Raw genomic sequence first — 17,857 nt, 5'->3', positions numbered from 1 at the left:
AGTTTCTTCATCCCATGTTTGTTAGTGGCAGCTGGGTTCACAGTACTTCAGAAGTAGAAGGGACCCTTAGATATCTAGATTAATCTTATTTACAGTTGAGAACACTGAAGCTCAGAAAGATAAAGTGACTTTTGCCAGGTCACACAGTAAAATGGTTTTACATATATTTAATTTGCTGCTAGAAACTGAGGATTAGTTCTGTTCCTGTAGTGAGTGTAAATATATTAATAGGCTACCAAAAGGAAAAGTTCAGTTGTGGCAAAATGTACTGAAAATAAGAGAGAGCTAGGAAAACATTAATTGAGAATTTTGCTGGTTTCTTTGGTAGTTTTTTTCTTACGGGATCTGGCCTGGAATCCTACTGAGCTACTGTAGCCTGTATAAAGCAGTGTCACGTAGGGCAGGCTAAAAACCCCCCAGGTGTTGATGAGCATTAATGCCATTTTGAAAGCTTGTATTTGAAGGGGATTACTGTCCTTTGGAAATCGGCTTCTGAGAATGTTTGTATTAAACCCGGGGATATTTTAAATTGCACTGAGTCATAAGAGCAAAAATACAGGAGACAGTCACCCTGAGCAGTTGTCACATGCAGTAGAACAGTTAGTAACTAGGCTGACCCAATTAGGCACAGGCTGTTAGAGTTCTAACTAAACAAATGGTTGTTTAAATATAATTTTAGTTGATCTGACCATCATTGGACATAACCCAATGATGTATGCTCAGATGTATGCTCAGAGGTAGCTGTTTTAGCCCCTTTATTCTATGTGTGAGACCTGTCAACTGAAAAGTGATCTGAGAATCTCCAGACGATATGTAGGCTAGATTTGGACAATAAGTTTGAAATAGAAACTGAGGGTACTGAATCAAATTAGCCCTTCATTTATGAGAGAAGCAAAATCCCAATTAGGAAATATGACGTATACAATCTTCCATAAAAGAGATTTATGGGTGAGCTCATCCCAGTTTAGCGTTTAGCCGCTAAAGAGGAATGGAGGGGATTAATTAATTAACCCTTATTCCTTGGAGTGGACAAACTTGAATTTGCTTGCCAGCTCTGAGTAGATTACATAACTCATCTGAGCCTCAGTTTCTCCCTCTGTAAAAATGATATTTATTGTACATGGTTGTTGAAATTATTAAAGGAGATAACATATATGGAAGTACCTAGTGTGATGTTTGGTTTAGAGTAGGAGCTCAACAAATGCTCCCTCCTCCTCCATTTTTTCTAGGGGAATACAAAGATCTGGGTTGTGCCAGAATATTAGAAAGCGGTCATTACCAAGTCTGCAAGTTGCCCAGAAAGCCCCTCTAGTTTTTATTTATTTCCTGTATTATTTAGATATTTACTGTTTTCTTGTCACTAAGATAATTCATTGCCTACCCTTGAAATATTGTGGGGGACTGATATCTTTTTCCCTTTTCAGCTGAAGGCTAGTTCAGTGTTTTTTAGCTTCTTTTCAGGCTTCAACACAAAAAAGGTAACAAAAGGTAAGGAGAAAAAAATCCACTCTCCCCAATTCAGCTAGGAACCTATTCAAACTCCCACCACAAGTCATACTCCCTACCCCAACTGTGTCTCTCTACTCAGGTCAAACACTGGCAGAAGCTATTTTGGGTCTCTGGTATGCATTTGGGAAATAGTCCATTCTTCTCCCATAGTTGCCTGTGGGTGTTTTTCCTGGGACCTAGTTCTTCCTGTTTCTCTCAATACCTGCTCCACAAGTTTCTTCAGCCATCCTGTGCTAGTGACCTATTGCCGAACTAGGGAAGCACCATTGGTTCTCAGAGATGGCTCCAAACTTTTGAGCCACACCCAAAGAGGAATGCTTCAGGTCAAAGCATTCCCAGGCTGTGCACTCACCCAGGCTCCCATTCATCAGTAATTTGACACAAAAGGCCCCTGGCTCATCTCTGATCTAGGAAGTTGACTACTGTGTTGACCTAGTGACCAAAACACTTTCAAGTTTAGTATTTATTTATGAATTATTTACCTACGACAAAATCTTGATGTGTTTAATACTTTGTAGATAGAACAGGTTTTGCTTCCAGTGGGGGATGAATTTCATCTACCAAAATATGATACTTGCTTTTAGAAAAAATAATCTTACAGTGCAAAGGCTTTCTGTTTGCTGATAGTTAAGCTCATGCCATATTTAAGTGTCCAGGTTCTCTTTGGGTTGTAACAATTTAGGAAGGACCTTGAGTAAAAATCCTTAAAATAAGATTATTAATCTCATGCTACTTGTAATCCAAGCAGAGGTGCGTGAACATCATTTGCCAGCCAAAATCACACATAGTCATGCGCTGAATAATGACATTTTGATCAACAACATATAAGACAGTTGTTTCATAAGTTTATAATGCTGTTTTTGTTTTGTTTTGTTTTTTTGAGATGGAGTCTCACTCTTGCCCAGGCTGGAGTGCAGTGGTACAATCTCGGCTCACTGAAACCTCTGCCTCACGGTTTCAAGCAATTGTCGTGCCTCAGCTTCCGAGCAGCTGGGATTACAGGCATGCACTACCAAGCCTGTAATGCCATATTTTTACTGTGCCTTTTCTATGTTTAGATATGTCTAGATACACAAACACTATTGTATTACAGCTGTCTGCAGTTGCCTATGGTACAGTAACTTGCTGTACAGCTTTGTAGCCTAGGAACAATTGACTGTACCATACAGCCTAAGTGTATCATAGGCTGTACTATCTAGATTTGTGTAAGTACACTGTATGGTGTTCACATAGTGATAAAATAACGTAACAACTCATTTCTCAAGATGTGTCCCCATCATTAAGTGAGGCATGACTGTTCTTGTATGATTAAGAACCTCCCACCCACCCACCATCTCCTCTGCCCTGCTTTGTGTCTGGAGAGTTCTATTTAGCATCCTGTAAAGGGGTTAAAATTCCTTAAAGCAGAGTTCTAGGTTTAAAAAAAACCCAAGACTTTCACATATGAAAGTCTATAAAACATGTATCTTCCCTTTTTCTCCCCTACTCTTTGGCTTGGTGTTAATATTTAATGAGAAGATAGAGGTATTTGTACCTGGTTTCTCCATTTTAGAATTTAGACAGGAAGTAAACACTAGAAAATAAAGTGTGCCAAGAAGATTATAATATTAGTAATAGGGATAGTGGGAAGTCAGTGGGAACTAGAATACAGGTTTTTTTTTCCTTTGGTTATTTGCATTTCATTAACAATACAGAATTTTTTTGTCTTCTCTTTGAGACAAGGTCTTACTCTGTCACCCAGGCTGGAGTGCAGTGGCACAGTCTCAGCTCACTGCACCTCTGCCTTCCATGCTGAAGCAGTCCTCTCACCTCAGCCTCCCAAGTAGCTGGGATTACAGGCACATGCCACCACACCAACCTGATTTTTTTTGTATTTTTAGTAGAGACAGGGTTTCACCATGTTGCCCACGCTGGTCTGAAACTCCTGGGGTCAAGCAATTTGCCCAGTCAAAAAGTTTTTAAAAAGACAATAATCTAATAACAGGCACAAGCCAATTGGTTCAGATCCTTATTAAACCTCACTACTAACTAGGGAGTCACTGCATCCTTCTGGGACTCCTGTTTTTGTTTGTGGGTTTTTCTGTTTGTTTGAGACAGGTTCTTGCTCTGTCACCCAGACTGGAGGGTAGTGACACAGTCTCAGCTCACTGCAGCCTTGACCTCTCGGGCTCAAGTGATCCTCCCACCTCAGCCTCCTGAGTAGCTGGGACTGCAGGTGCATGCCACTATGCCCAGCTAATTTTTGTATTTTTTGTAAAGACAGGGTTTTGCTATTTTGCCCAGATTGGTCTCCATGCTTGTCTGTTTCATCTGCTGAGATCATTCTACTTACCCAAATGCTGCTTTGCTATTTAGCTGCTTGCTAACAAAGCATTATCTCTGTGAACAATAGTTATATTTTCTTATTTGGGAAGACTCAGCTTGAGAAGAACTTGCTGTTAATTTTCCATGTAACTGTGAATAAATTGTTCAACCTCTAAAGGACTTTATTTTCTGTAAGAGCATGGTGAGGATTAGCAGTTTCTATATAACTCTTTCTGGAGATTTGAAAAAATTAGATAAAATTTACTTGAGCTGGGCACAGTGGCACAGGTCTGTAGTCCCAGCTACTCAGGAGGCTGAGATGGGAGGATCACTTGAGCCCAGGAGTTTGAGGCTGCAGTGCACCATGATTATGCCTCTGAATAACCACTGTACTCCAGCATGGACAACATAGTGAGACTCTGTCTCTAAAATAAAAAAATAAAAATTACTTGAGACACCTTTCCTCACACACATACATAGGTAGATAGTTTCACCAGTACAAAGGAAAGTTTGGAAATGGCCAGTGCATGGAACTATTTGAATTATCTGGCAAACTTGAGCCAGGGAAATGGCAGGAACCTAGATGTATGAAATAAGAAGTAAAAGAGGCTTGTATCTAGGATTGAGGAGGATGGAGTGTGTGCCCAGTAAACCCATTTCTGTGATGTCATAGGAAAAACATCATAAATATACTGGAAACAGTGAAAATGTCAAAATACATAAAATTGGGAAAGTGGACATAAAGAAATGAAGACTTAAGGCCATGGACAGTGGCTCATGCCTGTAATCCCAGCACTGGGAGGCCAAGGCAGGAAGATCACTTCAATCCAGGAATTCAAGACCAGCCTGGGTAACATGGCGAAACCCTGTCTCTACAGAAAATACAAAAACAAAATTAACCGGGCATGGTGGCACATGCCTGTAGTCCCAGCTGCTTGGGAGGCTGAGGTGGAAGGGTCACTAGAGCCTAGGAGATTGAGACCACAATGAGCCACGATCACGCCACTGCACTCCAACCTGGGCGACAGAGAAAACCCTGTCTCAAACAAACAACAACAACAAAGGCTTAGAGAAAAAAGTCAGAAGTGGGAATCAGTGAACAGTGGAGTAAGACTATGTGGCAGTCAACAAGCAATCTTTTTGAACTACCTCACTAGGGATTGTTGGGGAGAACTAGGAGACTCACAAAAGAGAAAAATGAAACCAAATGTATATTTGTGATATATCTGTCTCACAGAGCACCTCTTGTGTGCCAGGTATTTGATGTCTGTCTTCTCCTTTAATCTTTGCAATTGCCCTTTGGAGTAGGTAGATTTCCTCTTTATAGAGGATGAAAAGGATCACCCAAGCTAGCGAGTTGCAGAGCTGGGATTTTAATCCAAAACCTGGACTGAACAGATGCATTAGCTGGTACAAACTGCATTATGAAAACATTTCTAGGTGCAAAATGGCAGGAGTGAAGATGGAGCGCCTCTAGACATAATATGGGATGAACCAAAATCTAGTTTGAAAATGACTTCCAGAACCTTTGACAGGTTTGCAACCTTCTTATGATAAACATTGGTTTATAGTAAGGTTCAAAAGTGTTGGGAATAAGTGCTGAGGACTTTTGCAAGTATTCTCTGATTCATATATATTCCTCACCACCTCACATACCAAGTGAATCCCAATATTTCACACCTGATTTTACATAGCTCTTAAATTACCACTATTTTGTGTACCTCCTTGCCCCCCTTTGTTGTTGTTAAAATCAATACGTTGTGAAGGCAAATATACCACAAAATTTAAAGTATCTATAGTTTGAAAGGTGAAAATAGCCAGGTGTGGTGCCCCACACCTGTAGTCTCAGCACTTTGGGAAGCTGAGGCAGGAGGATTGCTTGAGCTCAGGAGTTCAAGACCAGCCTGGGCAACATAGTGAGACCCTGTCTCTGAAAAAAAAAAATAGCCAGGCTTGGTGGTGCATGTCAGTAGTCCCAGCTACTCACAAGGCTGAGGTGGGAGGATCCCTTGAGCTCTGGAATTTGAGGCTGCAGTGAGCCATGATTGCACCACTGCACTCCACCCTGGGTGATAGAGCAAGACCCCATCTCTTTAAAAAAAAAAAAAGAAAGAAAGAAAGAAAGAAAAAGGAAAACAGGTTCCCTGACTACAAAGAATCAAACTCTAGGTGTTAGAAAAGATCTCAGAGGTCTAGTTAAATCTCTTTCAATAGAGGATTTATTTCTGCAACATCCCTGACAAGCAGCCTCTCCTTGAATATCTCTGGTAGCAGGGTCTCATTTTCTAAGATAGTTTTTTTCATTGTTAGACATAGCTATTAGAAAGTTCTTTCTAAAATTGAACTAAAGACCAAACTATTTGTAAGACTTACTCCTTAGTTCTGTGGAGTTACAAAGAACAAGCTACCCCCTCATTACATGAGCTCTTGATACCTGAATTCAGCAGTAGGAAGTAGTTCCCTATTTCTGTAGAATTAATCCCTGGTAAAGTCTTGGCTGCACTTGAATCTGTCAATATCATTTTGAATTCAGTCTGCTGTTTCACCTCTTTCTTGCCTCATGTTATTTGTAAAGATAAGCATGCCTTGTATTTTGCTGTCTTCATACTGGGTCTGGACAAAAAAGGCCAGGCAGGTAAGGTCAAAGCCGAGTCAGAGCCCACAGGCTGCTGCTAGAGAATATCTCAGGCCCCAGTCCTGGGAATTATTCTTGCTAGAGTGACATACATGTTGTTGTACAGACAGTCCCTGGCTAACAATGGTTTGATTTAAGCCCATCATAAATGGGAAATATTGTTTTCAGGAAGTAACCCCATCGTAAGTCAAAGAGTGTCTGTATATTATGAAAGGTCAGGTGAGAAGATGAGGAAAGGATAACAACAGCCTTCCTGCTCCTGTGAACTGTTTCTGCAGTAGGAAGGAAGTCCATGTTGTGGGAGTGAAGGCATAAGTCAGCCTATTTTGTAGTTTTGCCTAGGGCTCGGGATCTTCATATGCATACATGTAGTGAAAAGCAAAACTGTGTTCACATTTGTGTTTTATGTCCTAATGTTTCTGTGAGCATCCATCGATTGAAGGAGAAAGGAAGATAGTGAACAGAAACTTGCCAGGTGGCAAGTGACAAGCAGATTAGGATACAAAATATTGATACTTGACTTGTGAACAGCCAAGATGATATATTGTTGTACAGTGAACACTCATATACATATGGGTTGTTTATACTTTTTGGCAATGATGATTAATGCTGGTGTGAACATTCATGTACAAGCTTTTGTATAGAAGAAATAAGTTTTCATTTCTTTTCAGTTATATCTGGGGTAGAATTGCTGAGTCATAAGGTAACTGTTAACTTTTTGAGGAGGCGCCAAACTGTTTTGCAGAGCAATTGTACCATTTTCCATTCCCAACAGCAGTATATGAGGGTTTAGATTTCTCCATGCCCTCACCAACTCTTATCTTTTTAATTATAGGTTCATAATTTTTTATTATACTCCTCCTTCTCCCATCAACTCCACTTTGACATCAGACTCCAAACCATCACATCAGTATAGCTCTTTCCAGCTCACTTTTGCTAAGTGATTTGGATCGCTAGCACTCTGACTCCGATTTCTTACTTATGAGGAGAGTTAGTTGATCTGGGTTTGTAGAGTTTCAAAATGGCATCACATTGTAAAGTTTAAGAACTTGGATTTTAAAGTCAAAACTGGATTCAAATCCTTGCTGCCCTACTTAATATTTATGTGCCCTTGGGCAATTCACTTTAGAACTTCTCTGAGCTTCTGTTTCCTCATCTATAAAATGCAGATAATACCTTCTACCCTCTTGGGGTTGTTGAAATGAATTTGCATAGTAGGCACTGATTAAACTGTTGCTGTGGCTGCTATTTTTTAATCTGTTCTACTGGTATGTATGAGCCATGTTTAATATCAAATAAGATTCCTAAGAAGCCTGAAATTTGTAGGCTAAGAGGTTGTGTGGTAGCCTGTGGGACACATGCAGAGATCCCACATGTGTCTGCTTTTATCAAGATGTAGGCTGGTGACCACCACCCTGCTCCCCTCCCTGCCACCCAACAGTCCTTAGTTGAGGAGAGTAATTTCCTGCCAGATATAACCTTTCCCTTAAATCCCAAGAGACCAGCACTTTGGAATGCGGCTTTAAAAAAGTCTCTGGCCCCTCTCTGGTAAAGAGAGAGAATGATGAAACTATCAAACACCAAAAACACCACAGAAGAGTGGGCTAACATAGGACAGTCACGAAAAGACATTATGTTAACATTATCTTATGGCATTTTGTGAACTTAAATTTTGGTGGAAAATCAATTCTAGGGATGGGACCTGTTTCTGATCACGTACTCTGGGCAGCAGATGAAAGGAAAAGGCAGAGTCACAGAGAACTTTGACCCTAGTTATCCATCAAAAGTAGGACTGCTTTCTCATTAGCCTGTTCAGTCACTTCAATAACAGGAAGAGTTTCAGCATAAAAGAAGGCAGTATAGAGACTCCTATCAAGGATAAAGAAGAACTAAATAGAGTTTAGTAACATCGTAAAAAGGGTAAGACAATGCCTTTTAAAAAAATCCTTGTTTCTTAGAAAAGCAGTGGAGTTTAGGATATAATTATTTATTGCATAATTATTGGAAGGGAGAATGTTTATGATGCTGCAACATAAAAATTACCTTAAACACAGAAATTCATTATATTCTTTAAAAGTTTGTTTACATATTATAGATGTGATTAAAAAGAAGAAAGAAAGGAGATAGTTTTAGATGTGTGAGTTTGTTGGCTGGCATTTTTATTCTTTTAGTATGAAGTCCCTTGAGACTCACATGCTGGTGTTAAATGTATGCTACCTGAGTGATAGTACATTCCCTGTTGGGATGAGAGCTACCCATCTGCCCTCTGCCTGACAGAGAGGTTTCCATTCTAGGCACCAGAAGCTAGACATATGTTTATTCTTCCCTTTTCTAGTGTTTTTTAAATGTAGAGTCTTCAACCTTTCTCCTATCTACTTAGCTCTTTAGTTCCTGGGACTCCACATACAACCTACCTCAGTCGGTCTTCTTCACCACTATGGGAAGACTCGTTTTCCTAAAAACACATATTCATCATGTGACTCCTCTGCTCAGTAGTCTTCTTTGGGCTCATTTACTATCTATTCTAGAATCCCAACTCTTCGGATCTTCCAGATTTCCCTTTTTTTCCTCCAACATAGATGCACTATTCTAGTTATTCTGTACATTTATCATCCATTTCTCTCCAGCCCTTTACTCACATTCATTTTTCCACCTAGAATCTCTGATCTCATCCTTTAAACCTTTTCTAGGCTGGGCATGGTGGCTCACGCCTGTAATCCCAGCACTTTGGGAGACCAAGGCAGGCGATCACCGGCACTCTGTCTTATACCTCTACTGATCTTCTTTGTTTTACTTCTCCATATGGGAAATCATCTTGCCTCCCCCACTCCTTAGAGTACAAACTCCTGAGGGCAGGCACTCTGTCTTGCTTACCACAATATTCCCAGTACTTTGAACATGCCTGGTACATAGCAGGCTCTCAGTAAATATTTGTTGACAGAAGTGTCCCAGACACTTGTGTTTGGCCATGGGGATGATGGACCCCTCTGGCTCTGGCATTCTAGGGCTCTGAATCGCAAACATCCGGGTGAGTGAGCTGGCCAGTTCTGGAATAAGCTACTGGTGACTGCCAGAAGGTTGGTTTCCATTGGTGTGTTATCTTTTCATGAGGCTTGCTTAATTGTACCCTAGTTTTTGCCTCTCCCATATGTTGTTCAGAGGAGCCTAATGACTGTCTCAATATTATGGTTATGCTCAAAGCTAATCAGGGCTGCTGGCATCGCTGCAAATACTGTGCATTGAAAAGATTATGGAACAGCCATGTTGCCACGTGATTTGGCCTTGAGACAAGCTATCTTTTCCAGAGACTAAGAGCTATACCCACTGGCACACCCTGTTAACCCAGGCCACTCAATTTCTTTGTGCTTCTATTCCTTTGTAGAATGGGTTTTGGGAGTTGGATGTAAATAATGCCAGGAAAGATATTCACAGAATTCATAAAATTCTGACCTTTTTTTTTCTCCTTAGATGTGAACGATTGGAAGAACAGCTAAATGACCTAACAGAGCTCCACCAGAATGAAATCTTGAACTTGAAGCAGGAACTGGCAAGCATGGAAGAAAAAATCGCGTATCAGTCCTATGAACGGGCCCGGGACATCCAGGTTAGTATGAAGGAAAAGGTGTAAATGCAAAACACAGTAGGGTTAGAAAGAAAAAAGGAAAACAGCGGAAGGAAAAAAGATGAGAAGGTAGAGAACAAAGAAAAGCTTATACCAACTGTATAAGAGTATACCTACTCTTAAAATGATTGAGATGCATTTCTCAAAAGTTTATACCATTTTGGGTTGGTATGTCTGCTTGGTACTTGGGAAATGTTTCTTAGGATCACAGTAATCTCAGTGTATGGAAAACCACATGAATCCTATTTGTCCATTACTGCTTCAAAAGCAGCTCTGACAAGTATTTGGGCCATTTTGTTCTTGTCTTCTCCTTCTGTGGGAAAGGGGGCTTTTATTCCAGCTGCCAAATCCAAATCTCATATAGGCACATTGCCTGACAGTTTGCAAGAATAACCCGTGAGGCAGTAATGTTTAATTAAGGCTAATAGCCCATCTATTTTATTCTGTGAGGAAGTAGAATATTTAATTTTTTCTTATTTCTATATGGAGGTATTTAGGGAATAGTTCTTAGTGGTTTCATATGAAAGCATTTTGAAAGACACTAGTCTCAGAGAAGGGAAGTGGGCCAGAAAACTTGTATTACAACAGCCTAAAAGAATCAAGGGAATGTCTAGAGCATTTACCCAGATGCCATCTTCTTCAGGCCCTGCTTATGTTTTAATTATTTTTTCCCTAAGATCCTTCTGGACTGGAAAGCATCCATTGTCTGTCTATAGTTGGCGTCAGTCTGAAGTTGCCCAAGCCTTAACCTCAAATCCCAGGAAAGCAGGACCAGAAAAACTCAAGGTTCAGACCAACTTTGGAGGATATCTGACCATAGCTAGGGAAATAGGTTCTATCCCTTGAATACTTTGGAATTAATTTAAACTCATGAGTGAAGGCTATGACCTTGAGGAGAACAGACACTTTTTTTGGGGGGGTTGGGGGGAGGTGTGGGAATTAGGCATATGTTAAATGGAAGTTTTTTTCTAATTGCATATGTTATAAGACAAGTTGTTATTAGTTACTGGTAATTCTAAACATTAGACTCATTAATGTATTAGCACTTTATGTCACTAATGCATTACTAATAACGTTTCATTAATGTATTAGTATTTTACACTATTTTCAAGTATTTTTTAGTAATTGAGCGATACAGAATATACAATCAGGTCTTGGTAATATAGATTTTTAAATTAAATAATATAAAGTTAAAAAATAGCAAGAACAGGCCGGGCATGGTGGCGCACGCCTGTAATCCCAGGGGATTTGGGATTTTGGGAGGCCGAGGCGGGCGGATCACGAGGTCAGGAGATCAAGACCATCCTAACACGGTGAAACCCCGTCTCTACTAAAAAACAAAAATTAGCCGGGCATGTTGGCGGGCACCTGTAGTCCCAGCTACTCGGGAGGTTGAGGCAGAAGAATGGCCTGAACCTGGGAGGTGGAGCTGGCAGTGAGCTGAGATCGCGCCGCTGCACTCTAGCCTGGGTGACAGAGCGAGACTCCGTCTCAAAAAAATAGCAAGAACAGACACTTTTAATGTTTGGTCTAGTGTGTGGGCATAGTGTCCTCTTTACAGAGGATCAACCTAAAGGAGAGTGTGCCCTTCTTAAGAAGGCAGATCAGAGATCCCTTTCCACTGATGTCAGGGATTGACTTGACTTAGAAAACACCAGGTAGTGTGTATAAGGAAGCATGTTCAAAGAATGTTCACTGCATCATTGTTATAGTGGAAAAGTTGAAAACAACCTAAAAATCCCCAAGGGGGAACTAGCTGCATATATTATAACATAGCCTAGCCATACTATAAAATGCTAGGCAGCAGTTAAAAAAAAATGAGGTAGATTCTGTGTATTGACATGGAGAGATCACCAAGACCCACTGTTGAATGAAAAAAAAGCAAGTTGTGAATCGATTCCTATAGTGTGATACTATTCCATGTTTGGAAAAGCCAAACCCTGTAAAATATTTTAAAGAGGTTTATTCTGAGCCAATACAAGTAACCATGGCCTGGGGAACACAGTCTGAAGAGGTCCTGAGAAAATATGCCTGAAGCAGTTGGGTTACAGTTTGGCTTTATACATTTCAGGGAGACAGGAATTGTAGGTAAAATCCTAAATCAACACATGGAAAGTATACATTGGTTTGGCCCAAAAAGGTGGGCCATCTCTAAGTAGGGGCTAACAAGTCATAGTGGGCTTTAGGAATTTTTTAGCTGGCAGTCGGTTGAAAGAGTTAAGCTTTGTGTAAAGACTTGAAGCCAGTACAAAAATGCCTAAGTTAACGGAGTCTGTTGTCTGTCATGTGATGCTATACCTGAGTCAGGTTGGAAAGAAAGCCACATTAACACCAGTTAATTTTTTTAAAAACTGATGAGATTTTATGGTTTGTAGGGTGAGATTTAACCTTGTCTGGTATGGCCTTAGGTCTTGTTTATAATTTGATGTCTTACTGCCACAAAGAGTCCATTCTGTCAGTCTTATGATCTCTATTTTCACATTAATGCTGGTCATTTGTGCCGCAACTCAAAAAGGGAGGGGATATAATAAGGCATGTCCAGCCTCTTTCCCATCATTGCCAAGAACTCACTTTTTCAGGTTTCTTTGGGGTCCACTTTGGCCAAGAGGGAGTCCGTTCATTTGGCTGGGGGGCTTAGGATTTTATTTTTAGTTTACAGATAGGAAATAAAAATAATAATTCTGTATATTTTCCTTGACACATATATGTATACACTTACACACATAAAAGGGTGAACACAAACAGTACTGCCTCAGGGACAGGGATTGGAATTGAAGGAAATGTCAAGAGAGACTATCCTATTTGAAATTTTTTATGTTGAACAAATATATTCTGTGCAACTTAGATTAATTTTCAATGAAAAAAGAGCATATATTTGTGGTCTTGTCATTAAAATGTTCTAGACTAAATAAATGTTAAGTGTGGCCACTGCTTCCTGTGACTCATCCCACTGGAATGCAGTGGAGGGCAATTTGGGGGAATAATAGTCACTTGAATAGTGAGTTATACATCTAGCCTTTTACATTCATTCAAGGCTCCAGCATATTTATAAAATCATTGGCATTGCTCAAGATGCATCTGGCTTGCCCAGGGGGCATGTCAGCATCTCAGAATACTTGTGAGCAGAAGGCTTAACTCTTCCCTGTTCTGGCCCACAGGAGGCCCTGGAGGCGTGCCAGACGCGCATCTCCAAGATGGAGCTGCAGCAGCAGCAGCAGCAGGTGGTGCAGCTAGAAGGGCTGGAGAATGCCACTGCCCGGAACCTTCTGGGCAAACTCATCAACATCCTCCTGGCTGTCATGGCAGTCCTTTTGGTCTTTGTCTCCACTGTAGCCAACTGTGTGGTCCCCCTCATGAAGACTCGCAACAGGACGTTCAGCACTTTATTCCTTGTGGTTTTCATTGCCTTTCTCTGGAAGCACTGGGACGCCCTCTTCAGCTATGTGGAACGGTTCTTTTCATCCCCTAGATGATGCTGGCACAGAAGGCATTGTTCCCTACCCTCTGGCGAGTGCATGCAGCAGAGAGTTAGACAGCAACTTACCTACTCTGAAGTTTTCTACAACAAAAAAAGAGTTGAGTGAATCTGTTTACATTTAGAATAATGTTTTTTTCTTCAAGAGACGCAATTGCAATAGTATTTTTTAGATTTTATCCAAGAAGTTTTTTGGGCGAAAATCTTGGATCATTTTTATGTAGCATGATTTTCCTTGGGATGCAAATCTTAAAACAGTCCTTTAATATGAACCAACAATCTGGAGCACACCGAAGGGCAATCTAAATTGTGGCTTGAAGGACTGCACTAAAACCCACTAAAAAGATGCGAAAACCTGATTAGGGCAAACCAGTTAAACCTAACACCCTGCCTTGTCTGGGCTCATCACCTCTCCCTATCCCAGACTAACTTTACTGTGAAATCCTACCACATTCCATGTCTGAATTTTTGGATTCGGGGTGGATTTTCATTGTCCGTGGAAGAACACATGGATCTCTCTGGCTTTCTCACCGAAGTTGGCCATTTACGCTAATCCTGGAAGTATGATCACTTTTGAACCTGCCCCTTAACCTTGACGAGGATACAAAAGTGAAAGCATCATCCCCCAAAGGATCACTGCACAGTCCTACTACAGTATTTTTAAGTAGCCCTCTAAATACTTAATTTTAAGCAAAATCCCTTGGCCGCACTTTTAAGGTTTTTTTATATGTGTATAGTTACCAACCTAAAAATAAAAAATCCGAACAGCATACTTGAAGAATGTAATACTCAAACTCTCAGTGCTTCCTTATGGTTTCTAATAGGATTTTTTATTATTGTTATTATTATTATTGGGTTTTTTTGGACAGGGTTGGGAGGGTCTTTTATTTTTCCTTTGAAATAAAGAAGTGATGTTTTTAAATGAAGAAATGTGTGGATATTTAAGTGTGCTGCTCCCTCTTGTCTTGAAACAGTTTGAGTAAGAAAGTCTTGCTGTAAATGCTGCCCTCTGCCGCCTTTGTTTTGAGATGCAGTTTAAACTCCCTCTGGCTGCTGCTGCTGCTTTTTGGTGTCCCGACATACCTACGCCCCCGTTTTATGGGTTTGGCTTAGTTGAAGAGGAAAGGGTTGTGCAAGGAGAGCAGGAGGCTGTTTCCAAAAACCAGTGTAGTAGGATAGGGATTTTTTTTTTTTTTTTGCCCCAAGAAAATGTTCACCCAGTGATCTTGGGCTGGGGTTGTCTTTAGGAAAAGTTGAGACTATAAGAGTCATAAATAAGTCATTGTGTTTCCTTAATTTATTTTGTTAACACCCCTAATTACAACCAAAGTGATGATGTGGAGTCTTCTGTCTTCATTTTGGCCCCAGCATTCTTAATTTCAAAGCTTTATTCTGTCTGCCTAAGAGAATCAACCAAAGGTGATTCTCCTAAAGAGCAGTGAAGGAAATGTCAGGTTAGCAGGACCCAAGTTTTGGGTGTGAAATGTTGCCAGCTTCCTATAATGTAAACGGACTTGTTAACCTAACCTAATTATGCTCAGTGGACTTCTATAGATGGTTTTGAAAAATGAACTGAGCTGCCTTCCCCCATCGCATAACCAGTTCCATCATCCTGGTGGAACTTGAACATTTAGAGTTTATCTAGAGAGCTTGGTTAATCTTTCCATATTATTTGTAGTATTGGTCACAAATGCTGTTCCCTCTTAGCCTCATTCTGTGCAACCAAGTGCATATAAGATGCCCTGAAAAGAGTAACAAAGTATGCTTTGCCTGTTTCCCCTTACCAGGAAATTCCTTCAGAACTAGATTAGCATTGCCCTGCCTGTCTGAAAGGACAGTTTACCTAATGGTGCCAGCTTCCTTTTGCTTTGGCAAGCTGGATTTCTCAGAGCCAGCATGTTGTTTCCATAACTACTTTGATATTTTAACTCAGGTACTCCAGTCTTCACCCCAACCTCAGCTGATTGTAGTACACCTGCTAGCTCTGTTGCCCCCTCAAAACTGCACCCAGAGCAGGGCCACAAGGGTGCTTTTTTTCTTTAAAAAAAAAAAAATTAGAACCAATTCACGTTCATGCCAAAAACAAATTGTCCCCAAGCCTGTATGTATTAAAATTTTAACTTTGCCTAAAAATATTGCAGTGACTTTTTAGGCAGGAGTGCCAAAGGACACTATGAACTTTTTGAACTAACAGTTTCTCCTAACTTTCTGCTTTAGCGTAATTGCTCAGAGTAGAGAGCCCCCACAAAGTTATTTAAAAGATGCCCTAGCAGCAATCCACCAGTTTTTCTAAGCTAGAACCTTTGAGTCCCCCAAACTGCCTGAAGACTTAAGTTTTGTGGGCACTGGAAGTCACTTTGATAGATGGATTAAAACTGTTCCTATTTGCCCTGGGACGGTTTCTATCTATCAAAGGAAGGTTTTCACCTGTAGAAAGCCCCCTGCCTCCAGCCAAATAGTCCCATGCTGACTTTCTATCTTCCTTTCTCAAACTGTCTTAGGAAGGACCTTCAGTGCAGATCAGGTGCAGTAATGGCTTTCTTGTCCCTTAATTATTCACCAGACCCAGAAGTTGTACGCATTTAATGCTGTTTGTAACCATGCATCTGTTTTCATTCTTTGCTGTACCTTTTGCTGCCCATCCTGTTACTTTTGAGTTTCTTTCATTGTGGTTGTTCTTGGGTTCTTTTGTCTTGTCAGAGCTCTTCTATAACCTCGCTCTAATGGCTTAACAGTTGTTCTGGGTGGAAACGTCCCCTCATTTGAATGCTCCTCTAAAAAAAAAAAGAAAAGAAAACTGTATTCATTCCCTTTAAAATGAAACATTCCTGGATTATTTGTCCATGCCTCTAGCCTGGGTGAGTGAAGCTGGCTGTGTTGGCCTGGGTGATTGTTCAGGTTGTAGAATGCGCATTTTACATTGTTTATGATAATTGAAGGGTACTGCTGTCTGCTCCAATTTCCATTCCTTGGTATACTCAGTATGTCCTAGTAAGGAAGGCTTTCCACTCTACTGGCTCCTTAAGAAGCAAAAGTAGGTTAAATTTTATACTTCACTGACTAGGGTCTTCTCTCTCCCCTGTTCTAAATGGAGTAAAAGTCTGATGCCAAGACAAATATTGGGAGCGAGCCTTCCTCACTAGCCATGTCCAAATAATGAGCGTATTTTCATGTGGTCTTCACTGCATTTGGTTTTGTTTCTGATTTCATGTTCCTTTGAGGTACAGTCAGATGAAAATGCTGAGTTCTGAGAGAGTTCCAATGAGGAGCTGCCTTTCAGCTTTGGAAAATATGCATCTAAAACAAAACCAAACATTATTGTAATCTGACACAGGCAAAATTATGGTTCCCACACCCCAACCCCAAATGAAACCTGGGATTTTGAATGTGGCTCTAAGAGTTAACATTGCTGTCTGTATGTCGTGTATGCTAGGTGATATCCTCAGTAGGGATTGACTACTAGACTGTGTGTTTTATCAAAGTGTGTAAGAATAAAAACTCACTTGCACGAATTGAAACGTAAAGAAATGACACTTGTGAACGTGTGAACGTTAACACTGTAGTTGATAGATCTTAAGCTGCTAATTGTTGAGAGAGATTTAAATTTATGTTCTGTCTGGTCGCTGCAGATTCTCAGCAGCACTTTTACTGTATATAGAAATTGAAATAAAGACCTCAGCTATTAACCTGGTGGTCAGACTCATGTTTGTTTTGCTTTTTATTTTTGAAACATTTAACATATGTAGTTCTACATGCATGTAATGCATTATTATCCAGCCTAGTGCCACCTGTAGTTTTGTTATAGAAGTAGTAATTTCTATTAGGACTTTTTCCTGATGATCTCTGGGAGGCCTCTGGAAATCCTGAAGTCCTAAACTTGCCTTTGACCTGGTACCAAGCAGAGACATGATGATTCGGTCCTTCACAGCTCCAGTCTGAATGTCGAGAGCTTCAGTCCCACTTCTGGCTTGCTAGCTGTGTGCCTCTTACCCCATGTATAAACTAGTGATACCACACCACCCAACTTGATCCTACAGGTGGATGTTGTGAGAGCAAGGGATACATCTTGTGAAATCTTTGAAAATTCCCCTTAAAATATGGGCCAGGCTGCCATGTACAGATATGCAGGTTGTATATTGCCCAACCCTGGGGAGGCTTCATAAATCTGATAAACTGTGAACAACATCCAGGAGTTGTGTAGTGCATACGGGACACATAGAGCTGCCATGATAATGGGTGATACATAATTTCAAAACCTGCTTTATTTTTATCCTTTAAAAACCTTGGAGACTTACTGAATACCAGTAAAAAC

At 40.5% G+C, this 17,857-nt stretch overlaps 1 protein-coding gene across 48 annotated transcripts in view; it reads left to right on the top strand.

Moving 5' to 3' along the window:
- Nucleotides 1–17,231, top strand: part of TMCC1 (transmembrane and coiled-coil domain family 1) — a 246,912-nt gene extending 229,681 nt beyond the window's left edge. For 29 of the 48 annotated variants that reach the window (XM_016941891.4, XM_063807152.1, XM_063807149.1 and 26 more), the window contains 2 exons: nucleotides 9,917–10,052; nucleotides 13,229–14,475. In XM_016941891.4, coding sequence (XP_016797380.1) covers nucleotides 9,917–10,052; nucleotides 13,229–13,543 — 451 coding nt within the window. In that variant the 3' untranslated portion in view covers nucleotides 13,544–14,475. Of the gene's footprint in view, nucleotides 1–9,916; nucleotides 10,053–10,747; nucleotides 11,415–13,228 lie in introns of those variants that run through there. The other 19 variants (XM_063807121.1, XM_063807148.1, XM_063807135.1 and 16 more) reach the window with 2 other exon arrangements.
- The last annotated feature ends 626 nt before the right edge of the window (nucleotides 17,232–17,857 follow it).

This window comes from Pan troglodytes, chromosome 2 (assembly GCF_028858775.2).
Source record: "Pan troglodytes isolate AG18354 chromosome 2, NHGRI_mPanTro3-v2.0_pri, whole genome shotgun sequence".
NCBI classification, from domain to species: Eukaryota; Metazoa; Chordata; class Mammalia; order Primates; family Hominidae; genus Pan; species Pan troglodytes.
This window is presented reverse-complemented; position numbering and strand designations above follow the sequence as displayed.